Source organism: Xiphophorus couchianus, chromosome 18 (genome assembly GCF_001444195.1).
Source record: "Xiphophorus couchianus chromosome 18, X_couchianus-1.0, whole genome shotgun sequence".
In the NCBI taxonomy this organism is placed as follows: domain Eukaryota; kingdom Metazoa; phylum Chordata; class Actinopteri; order Cyprinodontiformes; family Poeciliidae; genus Xiphophorus; species Xiphophorus couchianus.
In genome coordinates, this window is record NC_040245.1 from 31,802,867 (window position 1) to 31,825,137 (window position 22,271).

At 40.9% G+C, this 22,271-nt stretch overlaps 1 protein-coding gene and 1 long non-coding RNA gene across 2 annotated transcripts in view; one reads left to right on the forward strand and one right to left on the reverse strand.

Moving 5' to 3' along the window:
• Positions 1-1,359: 1,359 nt before the first annotated feature.
• cand1 (cullin-associated and neddylation-dissociated 1) lies at positions 1,360-21,291 on the forward strand. Its single transcript, XM_027999658.1, has 26 exons — positions 1,360-1,674; positions 6,454-6,529; positions 6,609-6,676; positions 6,764-6,918; positions 7,035-7,158; positions 8,610-8,697; positions 8,770-8,938; positions 9,009-9,114; positions 9,181-9,326; positions 10,025-10,176; positions 11,182-11,322; positions 12,502-12,643; positions 13,704-13,912; positions 13,987-14,155; positions 14,264-14,353; positions 15,261-15,414; positions 15,488-15,725; positions 15,936-16,124; positions 16,210-16,353; positions 16,730-16,865; positions 17,302-17,478; positions 17,555-17,650; positions 18,159-18,328; positions 18,407-18,571; positions 19,372-19,479; positions 20,119-21,291. The coding sequence occupies exons 1-26, from the start codon at positions 1,607-1,609 to the stop codon at positions 20,341-20,343; spliced, it is 3,705 nt and encodes a 1,234-aa protein (XP_027855459.1). The 5' UTR covers positions 1,360-1,606; the 3' UTR covers positions 20,344-21,291.
• A 329-nt stretch (positions 21,292-21,620) lies between these two features.
• Positions 21,621-22,271, reverse strand: part of LOC114161582 (uncharacterized) — a 104,212-nt gene continuing 103,561 nt past the window's right edge. Inside the window, exon 11 of the long non-coding RNA XR_003599048.1 lies at positions 21,621-21,637. This is a non-coding gene — a long non-coding RNA (uncharacterized LOC114161582). The remainder of the gene's footprint in view (positions 21,638-22,271) is intronic.

Genomic DNA, 22,271 nt, shown 5'->3' on the forward strand with positions numbered 1-22,271 from the left:
TAATAAAGCAGAAAACTGCATTCAAACAGCTGCAGATTAAGGTCATATAATAAATGGTATCATTCTGGTGCTTAAACCAGAACCCCGGCTGCCTTAATCATTAAAACACGTTTGGTTCTTCATGCACAATGTGTGACAGGAAAGGACTTCAGCTTAGCGTACAGAGACAATCAGATAATAAAAAATTATAAACGATCAAATGTGTAAGGAGATGATGTTCTCAAAAAGCAAAGATAGTTAATTGCTTCATCAACTTCATGAGTGAGTCATATATAATTTAAATCCATTATCCACAGAATGATTTATTTCAAGGGGTGATTTTCTGTTCATTTCAATGATTTTGCCAAAATGCAGCTTCTTAGAAACAGAGAATATAACATTGGACAGATAAACGTGATTTCATTTTATTCAGAAATGTTATATTATAGCTTACTTAACTATGTGATCTATTCAAGCATGTGAATGAAAATTAAGTGGAAGGTAGAAAAAAAAATTTTCAACCAGGAACCTGGTGAAGCAAATCACAGTAAAGAGTTTGGGAGAGTGAAATCTTGTATTTGGAAACGTTTTTTCTGTTGAAAGTGAAGAAAATACTTTGAATTTTGATTTCAGCGAAAACATTATGGAGTGTTCTCTATTCTAGAGTACTCTGCGCTTTCCTATCACCCAGCACAATGCAACACATTTTTGACAACACTGGCATCCCATACAATTTTGCTACAACCACTGATACAAACATTTTGGTTTCAAAATATTGCTAAAGATCTTTTAACAGAGATGCTGCATGAGATGTTTTTTTTTATAGCACAATGTATTTGTAAAAACAAAAAATAACTTGTTAAAGGCACAACTGACGGTTATATTCTTTATCTAGTATTTGTGTATGATTTCACATTCCTGCCAAAATCCACGGGGTACTTATTAAGAAATAACTACAGCGTTTATATTAATCACAAAGCAAATACCTATGCACCATCTCAACTAATAAATGGTGGTTGTAATTTAGTAAGACGCTCCTTGGATTTTTGACAGGAATGTAAGGCCATACATTATGCGTCACTGTCTCTAATGCCACCCATGTGGTCCATGTCAAAAGCCACCACAGGGTGTGAAAGTCCAAGTCTTTTAATTTATTCAGTCAGTTTAAACTCAATAAACTTGCGAATTGAGTTTGACTGATTCCAAGTCCTTAGCTCTGTCTCTAATATTAGTGATCCAGTTAAAACAACCCGATTAGTTATATTTTTGCTAAAAATAGAAGAAGCAGGTAAGAAAACCATCGTCAATCCTGCCTCCACAGATACAGCACTGTTTTTAACAGCAACAAAATGTGGGGACCGTGACCTTCGACCCCGCTGCGTCCATCCTTGATCACTCCGCCCCTCTGCAGAGAGAAACGGCTGCTCCATTCAAACAAACTCCGCGCCCCGGGATGCGACAGTCGCTGTAGACGGAGAGGACGGTGGCTTCAGCAGCAACAACACACCCTTTTAGTCTTAAAAAAATCACGCACACGCAGAAACACGCAGAGACACGCAGCGGGGCTCGCAGGAACTCTCACTGAGCGCAGTGTGCTAGCGGGAGGCTAACAGCTAACAGCACCGACATGGCGAGCGCCTCGTACCACATCTCCAACCTGCTGGAGAAAATGACATCCAGCGACAAAGATTTCAGGTAAAATCGGCACAAGTGGTTCCGCCTTATGGATCGGTTCTAGGTTCCTGTTAAACCCGCTGCTGTTGTTTGTTAAACCCAGTGCCGCCTCAGTAAGGCCTGAGGCTAATGTGCTAGCTGCTAGCTTCCACCTGTCTGATCATCGTCACCCCGTTAGCCTGGTAGTTAGGCCCGATCCTCGGGTTAGATTTGATGTGACAGCCGGTGTTTTGCTGCTAGCTGCTGGTTATCAGGGTAACGAACGGGGCGTTAAGATTTTAACCAGCTGGAGATGCCGGTTAACAGACAGCTGAGCTGCGTGTTAACGGCCGTTGGTTAGCAGCTAGCCCGCCTGCTAGATGATTGCCACCAACTTCAGTCATGCAGCAGAACTGTGAGGTTCTGCTGCATTACAGCTGGATCTGAACCCCGAACTCAGGTCCGGTGATGACGTCACCTCCAACTTAACCGTGTTCTGACTCGAAGCCGGTAGGATTTGACCGTGAAGTTGTGATCAGAAGCGATGCTAACTACCATTAGCAAACCAATAAACATGGCTTGTGTTGGTTTTGGGCATTCAGACGCTGTCCAGCAAGTTTTCTGACAGAAGTGGGACAACTTTGTCTATGGATGATAGATTTAATGAGACAGCAGTCCACTAGGGTTCAGATAAGGCGTTTGTTTCTGCAGCCCACTGTGTCACATACAGGAGGCCGCCATATTGTATTTAGTATCCAGTGTTTCTCAGGAACCTGACATCTGGGGTATTCCAGCTCATTTTCTGATACCTCTGTCACACTTGCTCCTCTTAACATTTACCTGACTGGCTCACAGGGAATCCCTGAGGACATCATTATGGGTACTTGGTAGCTTCCTGGCAACTTCACAGGCTCTGTTTAGAAAGAAAGAGAGAGTTAGAGCCTGGAGTTTATGACAAAACAAGGATTTTAAACTTAGTAGAGCTGTGTGAGAAAAGGAGAAAGTCCTAACCATCCCTTCCATTGACCGTAAAGGATCTTATCCCCTACTCCAACATCTTTCTAGCTATACGACCAGACTTAAAAAGGAGCGGCTAAAGCAAATGTCTTGGTTTAACATTGCTTTGGACATGCTAATGTAGAATATCGTCAATTAGATGTTAGCATAACAGTTACTAGGCTGTCATAGCAACATTCTTCCGTCAGAGGCCTATTCAGGTTATTCAGGTTGGAAGACTGACTGTTACTGAAGATTCATTGCTCCATTAGATTCTGAATCGCAGTCGTTATCGCATGCTAATCAGAGCATGCTGGTAGAGAATATTTAGTAGGATAGAGCTGCACAACGCATCATAGCCGCCATATTAAAATCGCAAATCAATACAGGGATTCAATATTTGAATGGATACGGGATTTAAAGTGTCAGAAAATCAGACGCTGAATACATTTGACCAGAATGGACTCTTAATTGGCTAAAAAAGACACAAGTATTCAGTTTTCTGTAATAATATCATTATAACACATTTTTCCGATTTTTGTGTAGCCCTTGTTTAATATTTACGATGTGTTTATATGATTAACCACTTAAACTGTGATTGTGTTTTAATCCTTCATTCCAAAGTTCTGTTATATTGGTAAAGAATGTCGATTAATCTCTGTTAACATTGTTAGTATTCATCAATAATATCACCACAAACTGTCTGAGTTCAAACTGGATCACTGCTTGTGGTGCTTAATGCTTTTTATCACTTTATACAGATTGCCTGTACTTTCTTTATTACTTAATAATTTATTAAAGAATTATTTTCTTCTGAAAAACTTTTTTTCTTCAAAAGATTATCATACATATTCCACAAAATAAAATTTATCAATACAATGTGTTCTAAACTATTTGAATTCTACACATAGAATGAACATTGGAGCATTATAAAAACAAATAAAGTTAGGTTGTAATGTTTCCATATTAACTTATATTAAAAATCAAACATAAAATTCCTGAAATTTAAAAATGTGTTGACCAAAAATAAAGATGTTAGGGTAGCTTTAGTCTGAGTCATTCATTATTATTGACTTGTTGGGCCGTCAGGTTTTCCTCAAAGATCAAATTAATTTAAATGTCATTTTATGCTGTTGTTAAAACAAGTCAATAGGTGTTAAAATGTTTTTGTCTCGATTGACCTTTTTAGGATCACCATTCAATTCAGAAACCAATTTTTCTATTTAAGCGGTTTAAAAATTCATTGTAAATCATGAGACTGACAAGAAGAAAAGACGATGCAAATAGAATATTTTTAATACAATTCTATATTGTTTCGTACTGCATCAATTCCCATCAGTTTATATTTTAACAAAAATATGTTTGTGCAGAAAATTCTGTAACTTAAATTATTAGTATGAGGTTAGCTCAGCTGCATGGCTTTTTCTTAAATAAAAAAATCTGAGAATTATTCTAAATATAATAGTACAAAAAATTAAGCAAACTAAAGTTGATTTTTAAACACTGAATTGATTCTGAATTCCCAGGACTAAGAATTATGATTTTATATAGAATACATTTATAATAATTGGACAAAAAGTTCTTGTGTGATATAAAATCGGTTGTGTTGCTAATTATTTGACTATATTTTTATGTTGCTTGTTTTGTTCAGTGTTTGTCAAACAAATGGCTTTTTCTGAAGCAAAAAACACATTAAAGAATTATTCTATTTATAATATTACAAACATTATACAAATAATATTTCATCAGATTAAAATAGAATATGAAGCATTTTGAAACCATCCAGAATTCCCAGCAGTAAGAATTGTTATTTTCTGTACAATAATTATTTCCTGCGTTTGTAATGTTGGACAGAAAGTTTTTGTGTGTGATAGAAAATAAGTTGTTTCTAATTATTGACTATGTTGTTACGCTGTGGTTCTTTTCTTCAGTGTTTCTTGAACAAATGGCTTTTTCAAATAAATAAAACAAATAATTATTCTAAATGTAATTTTACAAAGACTTCAGCAGATTAAAGTTGATTATTAAATATTTAGAAACAATTCAGAATTCCCAGGAGTAGGAAGTGCGACAGTCTATAGAATAAATCTCTCATAATTAGATGAAAAGTTGTTTTGTGTGATATAAAATAAGTTGGTAATTATTTGACTTTGTTGTGGTTCATTTGCTTGATGTTTCAACTGAAATGTTAAACAGACGGCAGTGAAACTCCTAAAATCTCATCAAACTCTGGGAGCAAAGCAGCTTGTTTGGTGAGAAGCTCCACGGCGACGTTATCGGTTTCATCGCTTCCGACAGCAGCCGCGTCTGTCCCATAAATCTGTGAAAAAATGCGCCCCGGCCGCGCTCGCTGTGGAAATTGCTCGTGACCTCGGCTGAGCGCAGCTGAGGAGCCGTTCCTATCGGGGCGCTTTAATACCAAATCAGCGGATGCTCAGCAGGAGAGGAAATGTCTTTTTTAGGTGGAGTGTCGCTGCTGGAGTCTTCACAAATGATCTTCTTAAAGCTTTGCTGCGTCGCTGTCAAACATATGCAAATGAGTCGCCGTGCACGCAGGATGTGTCGCAGAGGAAAGCGTGATTATTGGATTGGACTCGCTGTCAGCAGATCTCATTTAGCATTAAAGGATTTGGATTAATAGCAAAAAAAAAAAAAAAAAAGAGGAAGAAGGCTCCAGTGAAGAAGTTAATAAAAAACAACTTTAGATTTCTTTGATCTGGATGTGAAGCAAACAGAGAAGATCTGTCCTAATTTTTGGTGTTTTATGTTTTTCTTAAGGTTTCTGCATAAAGACGGATTGTTTTACAGACGCCACCGAGTTCATTCCTGGAGCTAAAAACAAAAAATAATTAGTTATGAATCTCCAGCTGCCCTGATCTGGTTTTCCTCTTCAGCGTTCAAAATGTTGGTGCAGAAAAGAGAAACTTCATCTGTAATTCTTGTAATTCTGTAATTCTTTACCAAGATAAATAAAAGATAAAAAGCTTGAGGTAGTTGGAAGAGTGATGGATCAACACAAAGTAGAGCAAAGCTGAAAACAAGAGAAGATCTGAAAAGTGTGGCAGGCTTTTGTCTTTGCTGAAGGTCCATCTGAAAATCCTTTGTAACATGTTTGAATATCTAGAGTATGACTATAATAATGATTGATTACTCAATTATTAACTAACTACTGTATACAAACTCCCAAAACACAATTTGCTTTTAAAATAACTTATTAAAAACAGTAATTATGCCGAAATTTTACAAAATATTTATACATTTATCCAAAACTCCTCCAGTGGCAGTTTTAGCTTCATCCAGTTCAAATTCACTAAAGGAATTAGGCAAATAAAATGTTTATTTTATTATTTAAAAGAGGAATTTATTTATTTATTTACACCTTTTAATATATTTTTAAAATTGTACATAAAAGCTTAAGAGGTTAAATTTGAAATCTGCAAAATGTGAAAATTTTTAACTGATTTGTTATCAGTGAAATTGTTGCTCATTGTTCTTTAAAAAGCAGCTCAAGTTTAGTTAGATTGGATGGCAAACATATGTAAACATTAATTCTTGCCTCAAATGTGCGTTTGGACTTTGACTAGGCCATCCTAACACCTGAATCTGAAACCTGTATCAGATTTTAGATTTTTGACTCCATTTGTCTTCACTTTATTTTTAGATTTTTATGTGTAAAAAATTAGAACAGCATCTCATTCTCCATAACAACAGTACTTTATGTTTGTGTGTCAATAAAAATGTAAGATTTTAATGTAAAAGAGAGGTTGGTAAATCTTTGACCTTTGAACCCTGAGAATAAACGGTTGAATTTGTTTTTGGTTTTAGGTTTATGGCCACAAACGACCTGATGACAGAACTTCAGAAAGACTCGATCAAACTGGACGATGACAGCGAGAGGAAGGTCGGTTCGTACGGATGAAATCCACTGTGAACGTTTTAATTTCTGGACTAATCGATCGATTAATTGTGATTATTGACAGGTGGTGAGAATGATCCTGAAATTGTTGGAAGACAAAAACGGAGAAGTTCAGAACCTGGCTGTCAAATGGTAAAAAAAAAAAAAAGAAACCCATCTGTTTTGAAACGTCTGTGTTTTAATTGCTGGGGGTAATTGTGGGTGCGTTTGATTCGCCAGCCTGGGGCCGCTGGTCAGCAAAGTGAAGGAGTATCAGGTGGAGACGATCGTGGACACTCTGTGCACAAACATGCTGTCAGACAAAGAACAGCTGCGAGACATTTCCTCCATCGGCCTCAAAACCGTGATCGGAGAGTTACCGCCAGCTTCCAGCGGTAAACAGGACGTTAAAATTATTCCTAATAATAATAATTTTTATTTTCCTTTTTTTGCCAATAAAATTATATCATTTACTTTAATACGAGTCTCGTTTACCTTGTCCGTGTTTCAGGCTCTGCTTTAGCTGCCAGTGTTTGTAAGAAGATAACGGGCCGCCTGACGAGCGCCATCGCCAAACAGGAAGATGTGTCGGTGCAGCTGGAGGCGCTGGACATCATGGCAGACATGTTGTGCAGGTACGGAAACACCTGGATGCACCTGGATGCAGCTCAGAGCCACAGGAACGTAAAGAAACCAGAATAAACTGTGAAGGTTGCTGATGATGGGCTGCACAGTGGCGCAGTTGGTAGCACTGTTGCCTTGCAGCAAGAAGGTCCTGGGTTCGATTCCCGGCCGGGGTCTTTCTGCATGGAGTTTGCATGTTCTCCCTGTGCATGCGTGGGTTCTCTCCGGGTACTCCGGCTTCCTCCCACAGTCCAAAAACATGACTGTCAGGTCAATTGGTTTCTCTAAATTCTCCCTAGGTGTGAGTGTGTGTGTGCATGGTTGTTTGTCCTGTATGTCTTTGTGTTGCCCTGCGACAGACTGGCGACCTGTCCAGGGTGTACCCCACCTCTCGCCCGGAATGTAGCTGGAGATAGGCACCAGCAACCCTCCCGACCCCATTAGGGACAAGGGTGAACGGACAATGGATGGATGGATGGATGGATGGTTGCTGATGATGTCATCAATCAATCAAGTTTATTTGTATATTTCAGCAACAAGACATTTCAGAAAAATACAAAAATAAAGAGTCATAAAAACTAAAAGCTAATTTATTTCAGTAAAGTTAAAATTAAAAACATTTTAGCTTTCAGTTTAAAATTAGATAATTTCACCAGATCAATAAAAAATTATTTTTTTAAAGAGAAAAGTCACTTTATGGCCGATGAAACCATGAGAAAGACGGTCATAAGTAGAGTAAACCACAAAAGAAGCTGCTGTATGGAAAGTTGAGTGCAAGGAAAAAGTGTGATATTAAAATTTAAACAGGGATAACTAAAGTCAGAGTTTAAACTCCGTACAGGAAGCCGCCGTCTTCCTCCAGAACCAGAGAAAACCTCAGGAACGACTTACTTGGACTAGACTGTTGCTCTGTGCTCCAAACTCCTCCAATTAAGTGTTTCCCAAATTTTGGAAAGTACTTGATACTCAAACTGCACAGTTTTGTGATAAAGTGCATACACCTAATAAAGTCACACAACTTTTTTTTTTCTCACCATCTGAAGTTGAATCAGATTAAACTTTTCTGGTTTCAGATCAGTTAAAATTTAAGAAATTATTTCTATTTGCTAAATTCCAGAAAATGTTTTTTTTAGAGATTTATTTGTTGCTTTCTTAGTAAATTCAGTTTAAGCATTTAATTTAAGCAGGAACGTCATTTACCTCAACAAAATTTGCTTAGATTGCTTCAGTATAATTCATATTTGTTATTACTAATAGATCAATAATTTATTAACCATCTTATATTTTATACATTAAACAAAATTATTGAAATTGAGGGATTTTTATAAAATTATATTAGTGTTTTGTTTTCTGACTGGTCAGGAGAAAAGGGTGTGAAAAAGACATTATGTTATATTTTAGTTAGTTATAGCAGAAATGTCCCTGATGTTGCTTTAAGTGATCAAATCTGTTGTTTTTCCAGACAAGGCGGCCTGCTGGTGAATTTCCATCCCTCCATCCTCAGCTGCTTGCTGCCTCAGCTCACTTCCCCCCGGCTGGCGGTCAGAAAGGTGCATTCAGGAACTTCACGTTAAATCCGCTGCCATGAATCCCTCTTGAGCGTGTTTTCTTCCTGTTTCCAGAGGACCATCATGGCTCTGGGCCACTTGGTGATGTCGTGCGGAAACCTGGTCTTCATCGACCTGATCGAGCATCTGCTGACGGAGCTGGGCCGGAACGACAACATGTCCACCACGCGCACCTACATCCAGTGCACGGCGGCCATCAGCCGGCAAGCGGGACACCGCATCGGTGAGACGCAGCCTGAAGAGTCCGACCGTTCTGACCGGACGCAGAGCTGACCTTTGACCTGTCTCTTCAGGGGAGTACCTGGAGAAGATCATCCCTCTGGTGGTGAAGTTCTGCAACATAGACGACGACGAGCTGAGAGAGTACTGCATCCAGGCCTTTGAGTCCTTCGTCAGGAGGTAGAGCGCGGCGCGGCGGCGGCAGCTCTTCTTCTTCTTCTGTTGGCTTAATTCGTCTCTCTGCAGGTGTCCCAAAGAAGTTTATCCCCACGTTCCAACCATCATCTCCATCTGCCTCCGCTACTTGACCTACGACCCCAACTACAACTTTGACGACGAAGACGAGGACGACAATGCCATGGACGCTGAGCAGAACGATGAAGACTACCAGGGTAACAAATGTTTTTATCGGCGCCGCCATGTTGGAACCAACTTGGAAAAATGGGAACGGTTTTAATAGAACTGGACGATACGGCTTAAAAATACAATCTGATTTCTTTTCTAAAAAAGAAATTACAAATGAGAGAAAATACTTTCAAAAATTTCTTTTATTCCAGACTGTGAGTTGTACGGCTATGGGAGCATATCAGAGGAATTTTCAATAAAAAAGAAAGAGTAAAGGGTGCAAATTTCTGGCAACATTTTCAGATTAATTTCAGAACATTTTCAGAAAAAAACTTGGGAAATTTCTGTACTTGAAAAGTCAAAACTTTCTAGAACAACAGAAATTGTTTTAGAAAAAACGTGGACATTTCTGAGTTTAAAAAGTGGAAAATGTGCTTAAAAAATTTCATAACCTCATAAATTTTCTAGATTGATCTCAAAGTTTCAAAAGTAAAAACATTTTCTTTTAAATTCTTGAGATTAATTTCAAAATTTGAGATGTTTCCAGGCCAGGCTAGGAGAATTTTTGAGAAAATCTGGATTTTCTATACTGTCAATGCATTCCTTGGGTTTGCATTGGCAAAAAAATAATCCAGATTTTCTAAAAGTTAAATCTACAAAAACCAGAAATTTGATTAATCAATAAAATAAATTTTTCGGCCAGCTCTGGGTTTTAGTTGAACTTGTTTTTCTCTTACCTGTCCAGGTAGCGATGATGAATACAGCGACGACGACGACATGAGCTGGAAGGTCCGCAGGGCGGCGGCCAAATGTCTGGACGCCGTCGTTTCAACGCGCCACGAGATGCTGCCGGAGTTCTACCGCTCCATTTCGCCTGCGCTCGTCTGCCGCTTCAAGGTACCTTCAAACATCCCGTTTCTGCCGCTGAACATTTCTGACATGAACATTTATCACTGGACAGGACAGCAGCTATTAGCCGCCATCGCTAGCGACGCCATTACTACACAGAGTCCTGTTCACAAAACCAGCCTAAAGCAGGTTGAGCTGGAACATGTTAGCAAAACCTTTATAATGTCCTTATTTCTTATCCGATTTCTGTAAAATTAAAACTGACAAAATCTATAATGTTTTGATGTGTGAAATATAGATTCTCCATAAAATAAATCTATAAACAGTTTGTTTTCTGTCGAGATGAAAGAGAGCAGATTTCTCTTTTATATTGCACAGTTTATTTAATTTTACATAATTGCCCTAGACATAGTTTAAATATTTTATGAAATATTTTTATCATATATGATCGTTAAGCTAATATTAAGAAATTATTGACTTAAATAAATTTCCTATATCTTGTTGAAAGGTTATCTACGAGCGAGTTTGATTTAATTTAAAGTGAACTAAGATTTTTGCATTAGAAGTTAGACCAGAAGTACTTTATGGTAAATCCATTTACTACACAGAACCGAACATTCGGTCCGTTATAGTTTTATATTTTTAAGCCTGAGCTGAACAACTTGTAACGATATCAGCGTTTCGATATTGATAATTATTGACTAGTTTTTTTTTGTTTGTTTTAAATGAAATAGCATCACTTCCTGTTTTATCCAGTCTTTTCTTCACATAATTTTTTATTTTTAAGCATTTATGAAGAATAGCAGTAAAACTTTCTCTGTTGCAAAATTAATCGTTGCTAGGTAACAGAAGTTGAGGGGGGGGGCGGAACTTGAAACTGCTTGTTACCTCAGGTTGTTGCTAGGCAACCGAAGAGCGAGTTGGTTAGTTTTCAGATTCTTTGCGTTTCTCTCTGGACTTGACGCGTAGCGGTGGCGCGTGCCGGGTCCGGTGATATTTGTCGGCGGTTCTCCGGTCCCGGCGGTGACGGCCGTCTGCTTCCTGTGTGTTCAGGAGAGAGAGGAGAACGTGAAGGCGGACGTTTTCCACGCCTACCTGTCGCTGCTGAAACAGACCAGGCCGGCTCAGAGCTGGTTGGCCGACCCGGACGCCATGGAGCAGGGCGAGACGCCGCTAACGATGCTGCAGAGTCAGGTGGGAAAAACAAGGCAGACGACTCGTTATGCTCGACTTCGTGGGCTGGTGCATGAAATCTCAATAACATGAGATTTTGTTGTTTTATCGTGAGAAAATGTGTAAACGGTCAGGATGCCTTTGAGAGGGACAGTAATCTATCATATTAATTTCCTCTTCAGTGATGATTCCCAATTAAACTGGGAATTCAGTTTCTTCCCTCTAGATGGCGCCGTCAGAATCAACTTTGTTCCACTTTTTATCATGTCTGGACTGGGCCATGTATCTACAACAGAGCTATAGAGTCAAATTAAAGACATTTTGTTAATTTCCTTTTTTATTTAAGAGGATAAAGTCAATATATTAGCAGAATAAACAAAATAATAATTAGCTGCTGATGTGTTAAAAGATGAAGTATTTTCTTATTTGTAAAATCAATACCAAAGTAAAACATCACAAGATGTTTTACTTTTTTATTTTAACTTATTTTTTAATGAAGTTTTTTTGTCGTACGACTTTTATTATAACTTTATTCTGGTGATATTATGACTTTATGGCAACTTTTTCTCTCTATGCCATGACTTTATTCTTGTAATTAAAATTTGTTTTCTTAGCCTTGCCCTAATCCTCTGTTTTTGATAAACATCCTTTTATTTTACCATTAATTAAATATTTTTAGCTTTTCCAACCCATGTATGTGCATTTTTCCTCTCAGCCTTTCTAATGTGATTTCTAACCTGATTTTAAAACCTGTCTCACACTTTGGCTGATGAACTGAGGTCAGAGCAGAAGTTTCAAAGTTTAATTTGAGATATTTTGGTGTTACTTTATTTTATTGGTAAAGTAACAAGAAAATGTATCAAAACTTTTATTTATTTGTCTTTAAATCTCTTTGCAAACAAAACTGAATCATTTAACATGGTTCAGTTTTGATTTCTTCATAATTTAGAATAAAATCATAATAAAAAAGTGGTAGTAGTCTAGATTTTATGTTTTAACTGGACCACAATGGCTGCAGTGTAGTTTCTGTGCTGCAGGGGGCACTGTTGCTTACTTAGTGATGCTGCTGGTTTTTTCTCACCCGTTCCCACGGTGACAGGAAATCATCAGCATCCTGCTCTACCAAACAGACCGAAGCAGGTGACAGGAAGTAGCACTCTCTCTCTCTCTCTCTCTGTTAATGTTGCTCGTCCTTTGCAGGTGCCCATGATCGTCAAAGCTCTTCACAAACAGCTGAAGGAGAAAAGCGTGAAAACCCGGCAGTGTTGCTTCAACATGTTGACCGAACTGGTCAACGTCCTCCCAGGAGCGCTGACGCAGCACATCCCAGTACTAATACCAGGTAATGCGGCGCCACAAATAAACAGAAACCCTGTAGATTTACAGTGAAATTAAAAAGTATTCACCCCCCAAACCTAATACGTAGTTCTGCTGCCACTGGCAGCAAAAATTACCATCAGTGTTTGCAACATTATCACTCGGGAGGATTTTTCAGAATGGAGTTTTTGAGAATAAGCTGCTTATTTAAGGTGATATCTTAGCTGGTAAATCTGATTTAGTGACTAAGCAACTCCATAAAGTTCTTCTGGACGAGTCATTGATGAGGTTTTGGGTCATTTTCTTTCTAGAGTTCATTTGCATAGAAAGTCCGGTTCGTTTGGTGAGGTCTGAATGCTAATCAGACCAAAAAAGCAAACTCTGGTCCGCTTAAAAACCTCGGTCGAAAAGAGGTTGAAAAGAACTCGGGAATGCAAATGCAAACACCAAGCGGATTGGAGACTCCTCTAAAAGCAGGAAATGGACTACGACGACGGGCATTCTGGGTAAATACAACCATAACAAACTAGCTATCTAGCGCTAGCAGGAGAAATGACTGGTGGACAAAAAAGAAATTCTACAATGGCTAAAATCAGACGCCGCTCCATTTTTGTTTCTGTTTGGTGAAGAAGGAAGTTGCGCTCAGTGTCTTTAGAGGTTTTTGCGTCGTTTCCTTCAGTGGTTCTTGGTGCAGCGCCCCCACAGGCCAGGAGGGGAACAGGCTGCTCAAAGGGACTCAGTTCAATGAGAACCAGAACGGCAGCTGCTGAAAATGTAACAATTGTTGCAACTTTGGTCCCGAATCAAAGCGAATCTTCAGGACGATCAGGTGTGAAAACACCCTAAATCAATTAGGTCTGGCTAGTAAAACTGTAAATTTGTTTGATCGGACAAACTAAAATATGACCAAAAAAAGCTAATTAAAAAAATCTGTAGGGTTTGGAAATACTTTGATGTGTCAAAATAATAAAAATATTCAGATTTAAAATAGAACAAACATGTTTTACTGTCCATTCCAGCAGAAAACACATTATTAAACCTATGATATTGCTGATTGTTAACCTGTGATGGTTTCTGTGTCTCAGGTATCATCTTCTCTCTGAACGATAAGTCCAGCAGCTCCAACCTGAAGATCGACGCTCTGTCTTGCCTCCACGTCATCATGGTGACGCACCCCGCTCACGCCTTCCACGCCCATGTCCCCGCCCTCGTGCCGCCCGTGGTGGCCTGCGTGGGAGACCCCTTTTACAAGATCACCTCAGAGGCTCTGCTCGTCACCCAGCAGCTCGTCAAGGTGGGATTCAAACCAGCGACTGTAATGGATTCGGCGTCTCAAACGGTATTTATTGATGTGTTTATGGTCTCCAGGTGATCAGACCTCTGGATAACCAATCAGAAGGCTTGGACAGCTTTGACCCCTCCCCCTACATCAATGACCTCTTCACCTGCACAATCAAACGCCTGAAAGCCGCCGACATTGACCAAGAGGTCAAAGAGCGAGCCATTTCCTGTATGGGGCAGATCATCTGTAACCTAGGTAACGGCCACCTGTCAGTCACATGATGTGACGTTAGAAAAAAGAAAGAAAGAAAAATAAGACGTGACGTCATCAAATGTTTTGCTCCTAACTGGTTTTGTTGTGCAGGTGACCGTCTGCCCAGCGAGCTTCCAGGAACGCTGCTGATCTTTCTGGAGCGTCTGAAGAACGAGATCACACGGCTGACGACGGTCAAAGGTCAGGAGGCATCAGCTAATTCGCACAGGAGCTAAAAGAAATACTTCAGTGATAAACTATTTGATAAATGCTCAACCCTAATTGATACACACTTTTCTACTGAATTAAATTCTTTGAACTAAATTATTATTATTCACTAAGATAATTACAACATTGTCAAGGAAAGAGGCCATCTTATAGCTAGGAGTATTTTCTTTATTTCACATTTTGCACGTTTTTGTGCTTCCATTTGGGTCTTAACTGCTCCTGAAACAGAGCAAGAGCTTAAAAAACAAATATGCAGCTGGTTTTTTAAGCAACGAGTTAATATTTTTTGGGGTCTAGAAAGTGAGCAGTTTCAAAACCTCCCGATTAAGTCACCTTCCACAGCAGTGACACGTTACCTAGCAACCCCAGCAGAGTTTCGCTCCTTACCTAGCAACCCAATCTGAGTTCTACACATCTGGTCCGCTGGTTCTACCCCTGTATGTGATGCACAGTGGCTGCTGGAACAGACAAGAGTTTTGTTGTTCACTTACATCCAGAAACCAATTACTGCCCTCCTGTTGGTTGTCCAGGAGTCGCTACTAATGCTTTTCAAACATGTATGATGGTGAAATTGCGCATCTATTTGCAGACATTCTAAACCTTGATTTGGGGGCGTGGCCAGCAGCAGTTTATTGAATTACAAGTGACAAGATGCCCTAAAATGTCTTAACAAACTAAAATCCCCTTATCTAAGAATTATTTTGTGCAAAAAGTGTAATAAAAATGTTTTTTTATGCCATAGATCTACCCTAACCAGTTGAAGGAAGTGTAATAGGTCACCTTTAAGAATAATCCTGAAGTATTTCTTGTGAGTCGATGGTGAGGACCATGCAGCGGTGAGCAGCAACCAGCAGGCGTAATGATGTCGTTTTGTTTGCAGCTCTGACGCTGATCGCCGGCTCTCCGTTGAAAATCGACCTTCGACCTGTACTTCCTGACGCCGTTCCCATCCTCGCCTCCTTCCTCAGGAAGAACCAGCGGGCCCTGAAGCTCTGCACGCTGGCTGCTCTGGACATCCTGCTCAGAAACTACAGGTAGCCGCCACACCTGCGCGGCCCGCCCACCGCTTGAGCTCCGCCCACTTCATCACTCGTTTCTGCCCTGCAGCTCCGCGGTGACGCCCGTCATGGTGGACGCCGTCCTGGCCGAGCTGCCGCCTCTCATCTCGGAGAGCGACATGCACGTGTCTCAGATGGCACTGAGCTTCCTGTCCACGCTTGCTGTGACGCACCCGTCCTCGCTGGGCCAGCTGGCTGGCGGAAACATCCTGCAGCAGCTCATCGCGCTGGTCCGGTCGCCGCTGCTGCAGGGAGGAGCGCTCGCCGCCATGCTGGACTTCTACCAGGTTCACACTCATTTCTTTCTGGTTTCACCTGGCCGTCCGGTAGACTGTCAGGTGAGAACGGTACCAAAGTATCGTTCTCACCTGATATGGGACCAAAGTATTTGTGTTGGCTGTAAGTCAGAATAATGAAAATTAAGTAATAAATCCTGAACCAAATGAACTTTTTGACTATAACTTTGTGATAATCACAGGTTTATTAACTCTGTTCAGGCTCTGGTCGCCACTAAAACCTCTGGTTTGGGTTACATGGACCTGCTGAGGATGCTGACGGGTCCAGTGTACAGTCAGAGCGCCGCTCTGCCTCACAAACAGGCGTACTGCTCCATCGCTAAATGCGTGGCGGCTCTGACCAGAGCCTGCCCCAACGAGGGGCCAGCTGTGGTGGGGCAGTTCATCCAGGTGAGACAATAAAACCTCATGGAGGAAGTTTAGATTATTCCACGTTCTGCTTGTGAAATCTGATTTCTGTCTTTTGGATTGCCAGGATGTAAAGAACAGTCGCTCCACAGACTCAATCAGGTTGCTAGCTCTGCTCTCATTGGGCGAGGTGGGACACCATGTGGACCTCAGCGGCCAACCAGAACTCAAGACCGTCATCCTGGACGCGTTCTCCTCGTCCAGTGAAGAGGTAAACACAACCAGTTTTCTGCTGGAACGGGCTAACAAGCAAATTTAGCTGGACAATTAATGGTCCCAAAATTTATCACGATAAACAATAATATTGTTTTGAGGCCATTTTCAGGTAACATAATGGTAATAATGGAAAAACACCTGATTTAATTTTTTCTGTTATTTTTCGTGTTGGACTTCCTAATATTATTATTTTATTATTGTTAAAAAATTTAGCCTGGCCCTAATTAATATTCAAAGTCCAAATAAACAGAAGCTGGTAAACAAGATGGCTGCCCACATTTCCCTAAAATTATATTTATTGCCCAACCATACTTGGAATATTTGAGTGTGTGAAGTGACTTGACCTCTGACCCGGGCTTGCTGTGTCTCAGGTGAAGTCTGCGGCGTCGTACGCGCTCGGCAGCATCGCAGTGGGGAATCTTCCGGAGTATCTGCCCTTCGTCCTGCAGGAGATCTCCTCCTCCAAGAGGCAGTATCTGCTGCTGCACTCCCTCAAAGAAATCATCAGTAAGAAACAGCATCCGCTAACGCTCTGTGTGTATGGCAGGCCGGTTTATCATAAAATCAGATTCACCACACTTACATCCCAGAGATCTGATGCTGGTTTATCACGAGACGTATTAGTAAATTAAGACATCTCTCCAGATTGTTCAGTCACAATTTGAACAAGCAACCTTGTTACTTAGTAACCTCAGCACAGTTCCACTTGTTACCTAGCAACCCAAACTGAGTTTCAGAACATTTGTTCAGCTGGTTTTACTGCTATACAATGGCCGCTGGAAAAGACAAGTGTTTTGTTGTTGACTTACAGAAACAACTTGCTACATTCTTGTTGGTTGTGCAGGAGGCTCCACTTCTGCTTTACAAATCTGTATACTATGATGTTAGAAAGGCCTGTAGTAGTGTGTGTGTGTGTGTTTGGATTTAACATGTGTGTGTCCAGGTTCGGCGTCCGTGTCGGGCCTGAAGCCCTACGTGGAGTCGGTTTGGTCTCTGCTGCTCAAACACTGCGAGTGTCAGGAGGAGGGGACCAGGAACGTTGTGGCCGAATGTTTGGGCAAACTGACGCTGATCGACCCGGAAACTCTGCTGCCCCGCCTCAAGGGATACCTGCTGTCAGGTCAGCAGAACTAAAATCACCAGATAACCAACAGCAGTAGCATTAGAGTCAGACGTTTATCCGGTTCTGTCTGTAGGCTCATCGTATGCCAGGAGCTCCGTGGTAACAGCGGTAAAGTTCACCATCTCTGATCAGCCGCAGCCGATCGACCCACTGCTCAAGAACTGCATAGGTAATTCCTCTTTTTTATCCTAAATATGTGGGATTTTTATTCTTTTTGTAAGCAGATTTTGTGTTAACACTAACAACACTGCAATAAATTTTCATTTTCTTATTTAATACAGAATGTAATTGTTTATTTTTTTATATTTAATGTATTTTTAATCTTTTAGCTTATATGATTACGTGAAAAATCTGCAGTATGTGCCAAATTTTTTATCAGATTAATAGATTACAAAAATAATTGTTAGTTGCAATCCTAAACTCAACATTTCTTTATGTTTAAGCCATTTTTCTCATGAAGTATTATTTCAGACAAGAAGCTCCAGTCTTTCCAGTAAATACATTATTTTATGGGATTTGTTGCACCTTAACCACGGAAATTGGTCAAGTCGCCATCTTGAAACACTTTCTCACCGTTTTAATTTCAGTGGTCATCTGGTTTTACTTGAGAAGTTGAACTGAATATTTTCAGTAGAAGGTTAAGATCCTGATCCCTCATTGGTTGCTTTTTCTCCCAGGTGATTTCCTGAAGACGCTGGAAGACCCGGACCTGAACGTGCGCCGCGTTGCCTTGGTAACCTTTAACTCCGCTGCCCACAACAAACCCAGCCTGATCCGAGAACTGCTGGACTCAGTTTTACCGCATCTTTACAACGAGACCAAAGTGAGGAAGGAGCTGATCCGAGAGGTGAGGAGAGCCGGCGCCGGACGGAGACCTGCAGGTAGGCGTGGCCCAGGTGGCTGACCGACTGTTGGCTGTGCGCAGGTGGAGATGGGTCCCTTCAAACACACGGTGGACGACGGGCTGGACCTGAGGAAGGCTGCGTTCGAGTGCATGTATACTCTGCTGGACAGCTGCTTGGACCGGCTGGACATCTTCACCTTCCTGAACCACGTAGAGGACGGGCTGAAGGACCACTACGACATCAAGGTCGGTCTGTCGACCCGAAACCACACCGGTCCGGGTTCTGTTGTTACTAAGGCTGGGCGATTGATCAGTGCTTTGGTTTTTGAAGGTTTAATTTTTGAAAAATATACTTTTTTTTCCCTGGGTTTCCATAGTTCACAGTGATGTCAGCACACCCAGGGCGGCCATCTTGCTTTACAGCTTCTATTTATTGAATTCAGGTCAATTCTATGATGGAATGTTAGGACAAGGCTATGATTTTTTATGTTTAATTATAAGAATAAAGTCAATAATACGACTTTATTATTATTAAATAAAGTGCTAAAGTATTAACAGAATAAAGTGGTAGCGTTAGGAGAATAAATTAGTAATTTTATGAGAACTCCAACACAAAAAAATACAAAATAAAATTTTTTTTTTACCCCTCCAGGGGGTCTTTTGTGGGCTCTAGTGTCCCTTATATGACAGCAGGCTGACAGGAAACGGGGAAGGAGAGGCGGGAAGACATGCGGCAAATATCGTCGGGTCCGGGAGTCGAACCCGCGACGGCCGCGTCGAGGACTCAAGGCCTCCAAATACGGGTCGCGCTAACCGCTACGCCACCACGGCACGCCCCAAAATAAAAATTTTGGGATGTTGAGCATCTTGTAAAGTTATACTTTGGTATCAGTTTTAAAAAATAAGGAAATACTTCATCATTTAATCCTGGTTGTTAGTCTCAGTTTTTATTATTGCCCTCATTAACCAGAGTAATGGGTTAATGTTTTTTCTTATATATGGTCGGTCCCAGTAAGTGATGGTTGAATTCTCGTTGGTTCGGATAGATGCTGACCTTCCTGATGCTGGCTAGACTGTCGTCACTTTGTCCCAGTGCTGTGCTGCAGAGACTGGACAGACTGGTGGAGCCGCTGAGAGCCACCTGCACCACAAAGGTACAGCTACAAACACACACCTGGTTTCTTCTCAAATTGAGCTTCTTCCACTCTGTCTTTAGTCGATACTATATTGATTCTTGAATTTGATTCAGTTGAGATGTTTTGGACCAGAGGTGTCTGGCAAATTTAAATTAAAAATGCAAAAATTTGTTTACTCCGATTTTTGTTTGTTTTTTACTTTCTCAACAACAAACAAAATTGTATGAAATCTGTATATAACGTTATACAATTTCCAAATTCTGGGGGGATCATCAGTTGTTTTCTGTTTTGTTGGCCAAATTTTTACCAGTTGTAGTCAGAGGTCCAAATAATAATTTCAAGAGCCACAAATGGCCCCTGCGCCACACTTTGGGCACCCCCGATTTGGACTGTATTCAACTTAAACATAAAATAATTAAACGTATTTTCAACAGGAATGGATTACACCGTTTATGACTGTTTATTGAACTTTTACAGTGGAGAATTTTAGCTAACTACATTGATAAATTATAAATTTTCAGGTCAATTTAAATGTTTTGGACTGTCTGCGACATAAATAGAAATTGAATTGGGCTGTGTGTAGTAAATTAAATTGGAGTGTGTTGGATGAGATGAGCTGCCGCCTACCAGCAGAATAAAAATGGCGCTTCTCTGCAGGTGAAGGCAAACTCGGTGAAACAGGAGTTTGAGAAGCAGGATGAGCTGAAGCGGTCAGCGATGCGAGCGGTCGTCGCACTGCTGACGATCCCAGAGGCCGAGAAGTCGCCGCTGATGTCAGAGTTCCAGTCCCAAATCTCGTCCAATCAGGAGCTAGCGGCCATCTTTGACTCCATCCAGAGAGACTCCAGCTCTGCCAACATGGAGTCCATGGACACCAGCTAAACACGCGGACAGAACAAATTAACACAATGCACCATCCCGCTGCTGGAGCGCTAACCCCGCAGCATGTTTCCATACCAACATAACACACACACACACACACACACACCAAGTTGTAGTGATACACCCTCTCCTCGCGATCGATTGTTTCCATGATGCATTGCACTGATTTTTGCGTTTGGAAAAAAGGACGAAGACTGACGGACGGCTCACACGGACAAAACACAAAGATTGAAAAAATGAAATCTAGAAAAAAAAATTGGAAGCTCCTCCCATGAGTTGAAATGATTGGTTGATCTCCCTGTGCATCGTTTTTTTTTCTTTTCTTTTCTACATAATTCCAGAAAGTTCTGCAGGTACTGTAACCTGATTGGCCGCTGCTGAGTGACTGACAGTTGGCGTGTTATTTGAATGGACCAATAGGAGGAAAATATACGAGAAACAGCCTTTTCTGCCTCAGGCTGTGGCGACCAATGGGAGAAAGGCCCTCCCTAATCCTTGCAAATGATATAGGCAACCAATAGGAGGGGGAGAGAACTGATGGGCGGGGCTTTACTGTTTGTGGACCAATCAGCTTCTCCGTTCTTCTGAGTAAGTAGATGTGCCCTTGACTTCTTCAATCCAAGGAGGGAAGGAAGCAAGAAAGAGGAGAGATTACCGGACCAGGTTACTTCTGACCAGACCCGACTGGACCACGCTGGCTGTTGCCATGGTTACATAGAGTAAAACAAAGTATTGATTTTCTGTTGGCTGTTCTGGGAGTTCAGCTGCCTTGAACCGGTTCCGGTCGGTTTGATCTGATAAGCTGTGGTTGGATTTTGGTTCTATTGTGTCTCGCTTGTTTTAGTCTGGCCTAGACCGGTTTAATCCGGTTTGGTCTGGTCAGGACAATCCACTGTTGTTTATCACCCGAGAAAAATAAAAAAAGGTCCATTTCTGCCTGCCTACGTACTCCGACTTGCTTTATTTGTGTTTGAATCAGATTACATAAACAAACACGCATTAATGAGCCACTTATGTAGCAATAAAACACTGTGGCTGCATTACATATAGAGAAAAGGAGGCTAAGAAATCTTATTTGGCCTTTTAAATTTTTTAGCAATAATCTGTTACTTTATCATCCATCCATCCATTTTCTGTACACCCTTGTCCCTAATGGGGTCGGGAGGGTCGCTGGTGCCTATCTCCAGCTACGTTCCGGGCGAGAGGCGGGGCACACCCCGGACAGGTCGCCAGTCTGTCGCAGGGCAACACAGAGACATACAGGACAAACAACCATGCACACACACACTCACACCTAGGGAGAATTTAGAGAAACCAATTGACCTGACAGTCATGTTTTTGGACTGTGGGAGGAAGCCGGAGTACCCGGAGAGAACCCACGCATGCACAGGGAGAACATGCAAACTCCATGCAGAAAGACCCCGGCCGGGAATCGAACCCAGGACCTTCTTGCTGCAAGGCAACAGTGCTACCAACTGCGCCACTGTGCAGCCCTGTTACTTTATCAAATAAAGAGTATTCCAAATAATAATAATAATAAGAAAGAATATCTGATTAAAATAGCAGTGAGACGTCGGTGTTATTTTAGCTCCATAGACAGCAAAAAGCAAAGTGAGTTTATAAATAAAAATCTTCATGTCGGTTCTGTGTTAGCAGGTCAAAATTATTAGCAGAACTTCAAGTGAAAAATTATCATATTTACAGCGTTTTCATCTTTCATACCTGAAATATTGTTTTAAAATGCAGCTTGGGAAGCTAAATACGTAGCCACAATGCTACATGACATGCTAATAGCTGATGTGCTAAGAAGCTAATTTATTTTCCTCAACGCTGATTGGCTGAACCCCAAAGAACGTAAATATAAATAAATGCCATAAGTTCAGTTGTAAAAATTGCTTACATCCACAAAAGTAAAATTTTCTTCAATG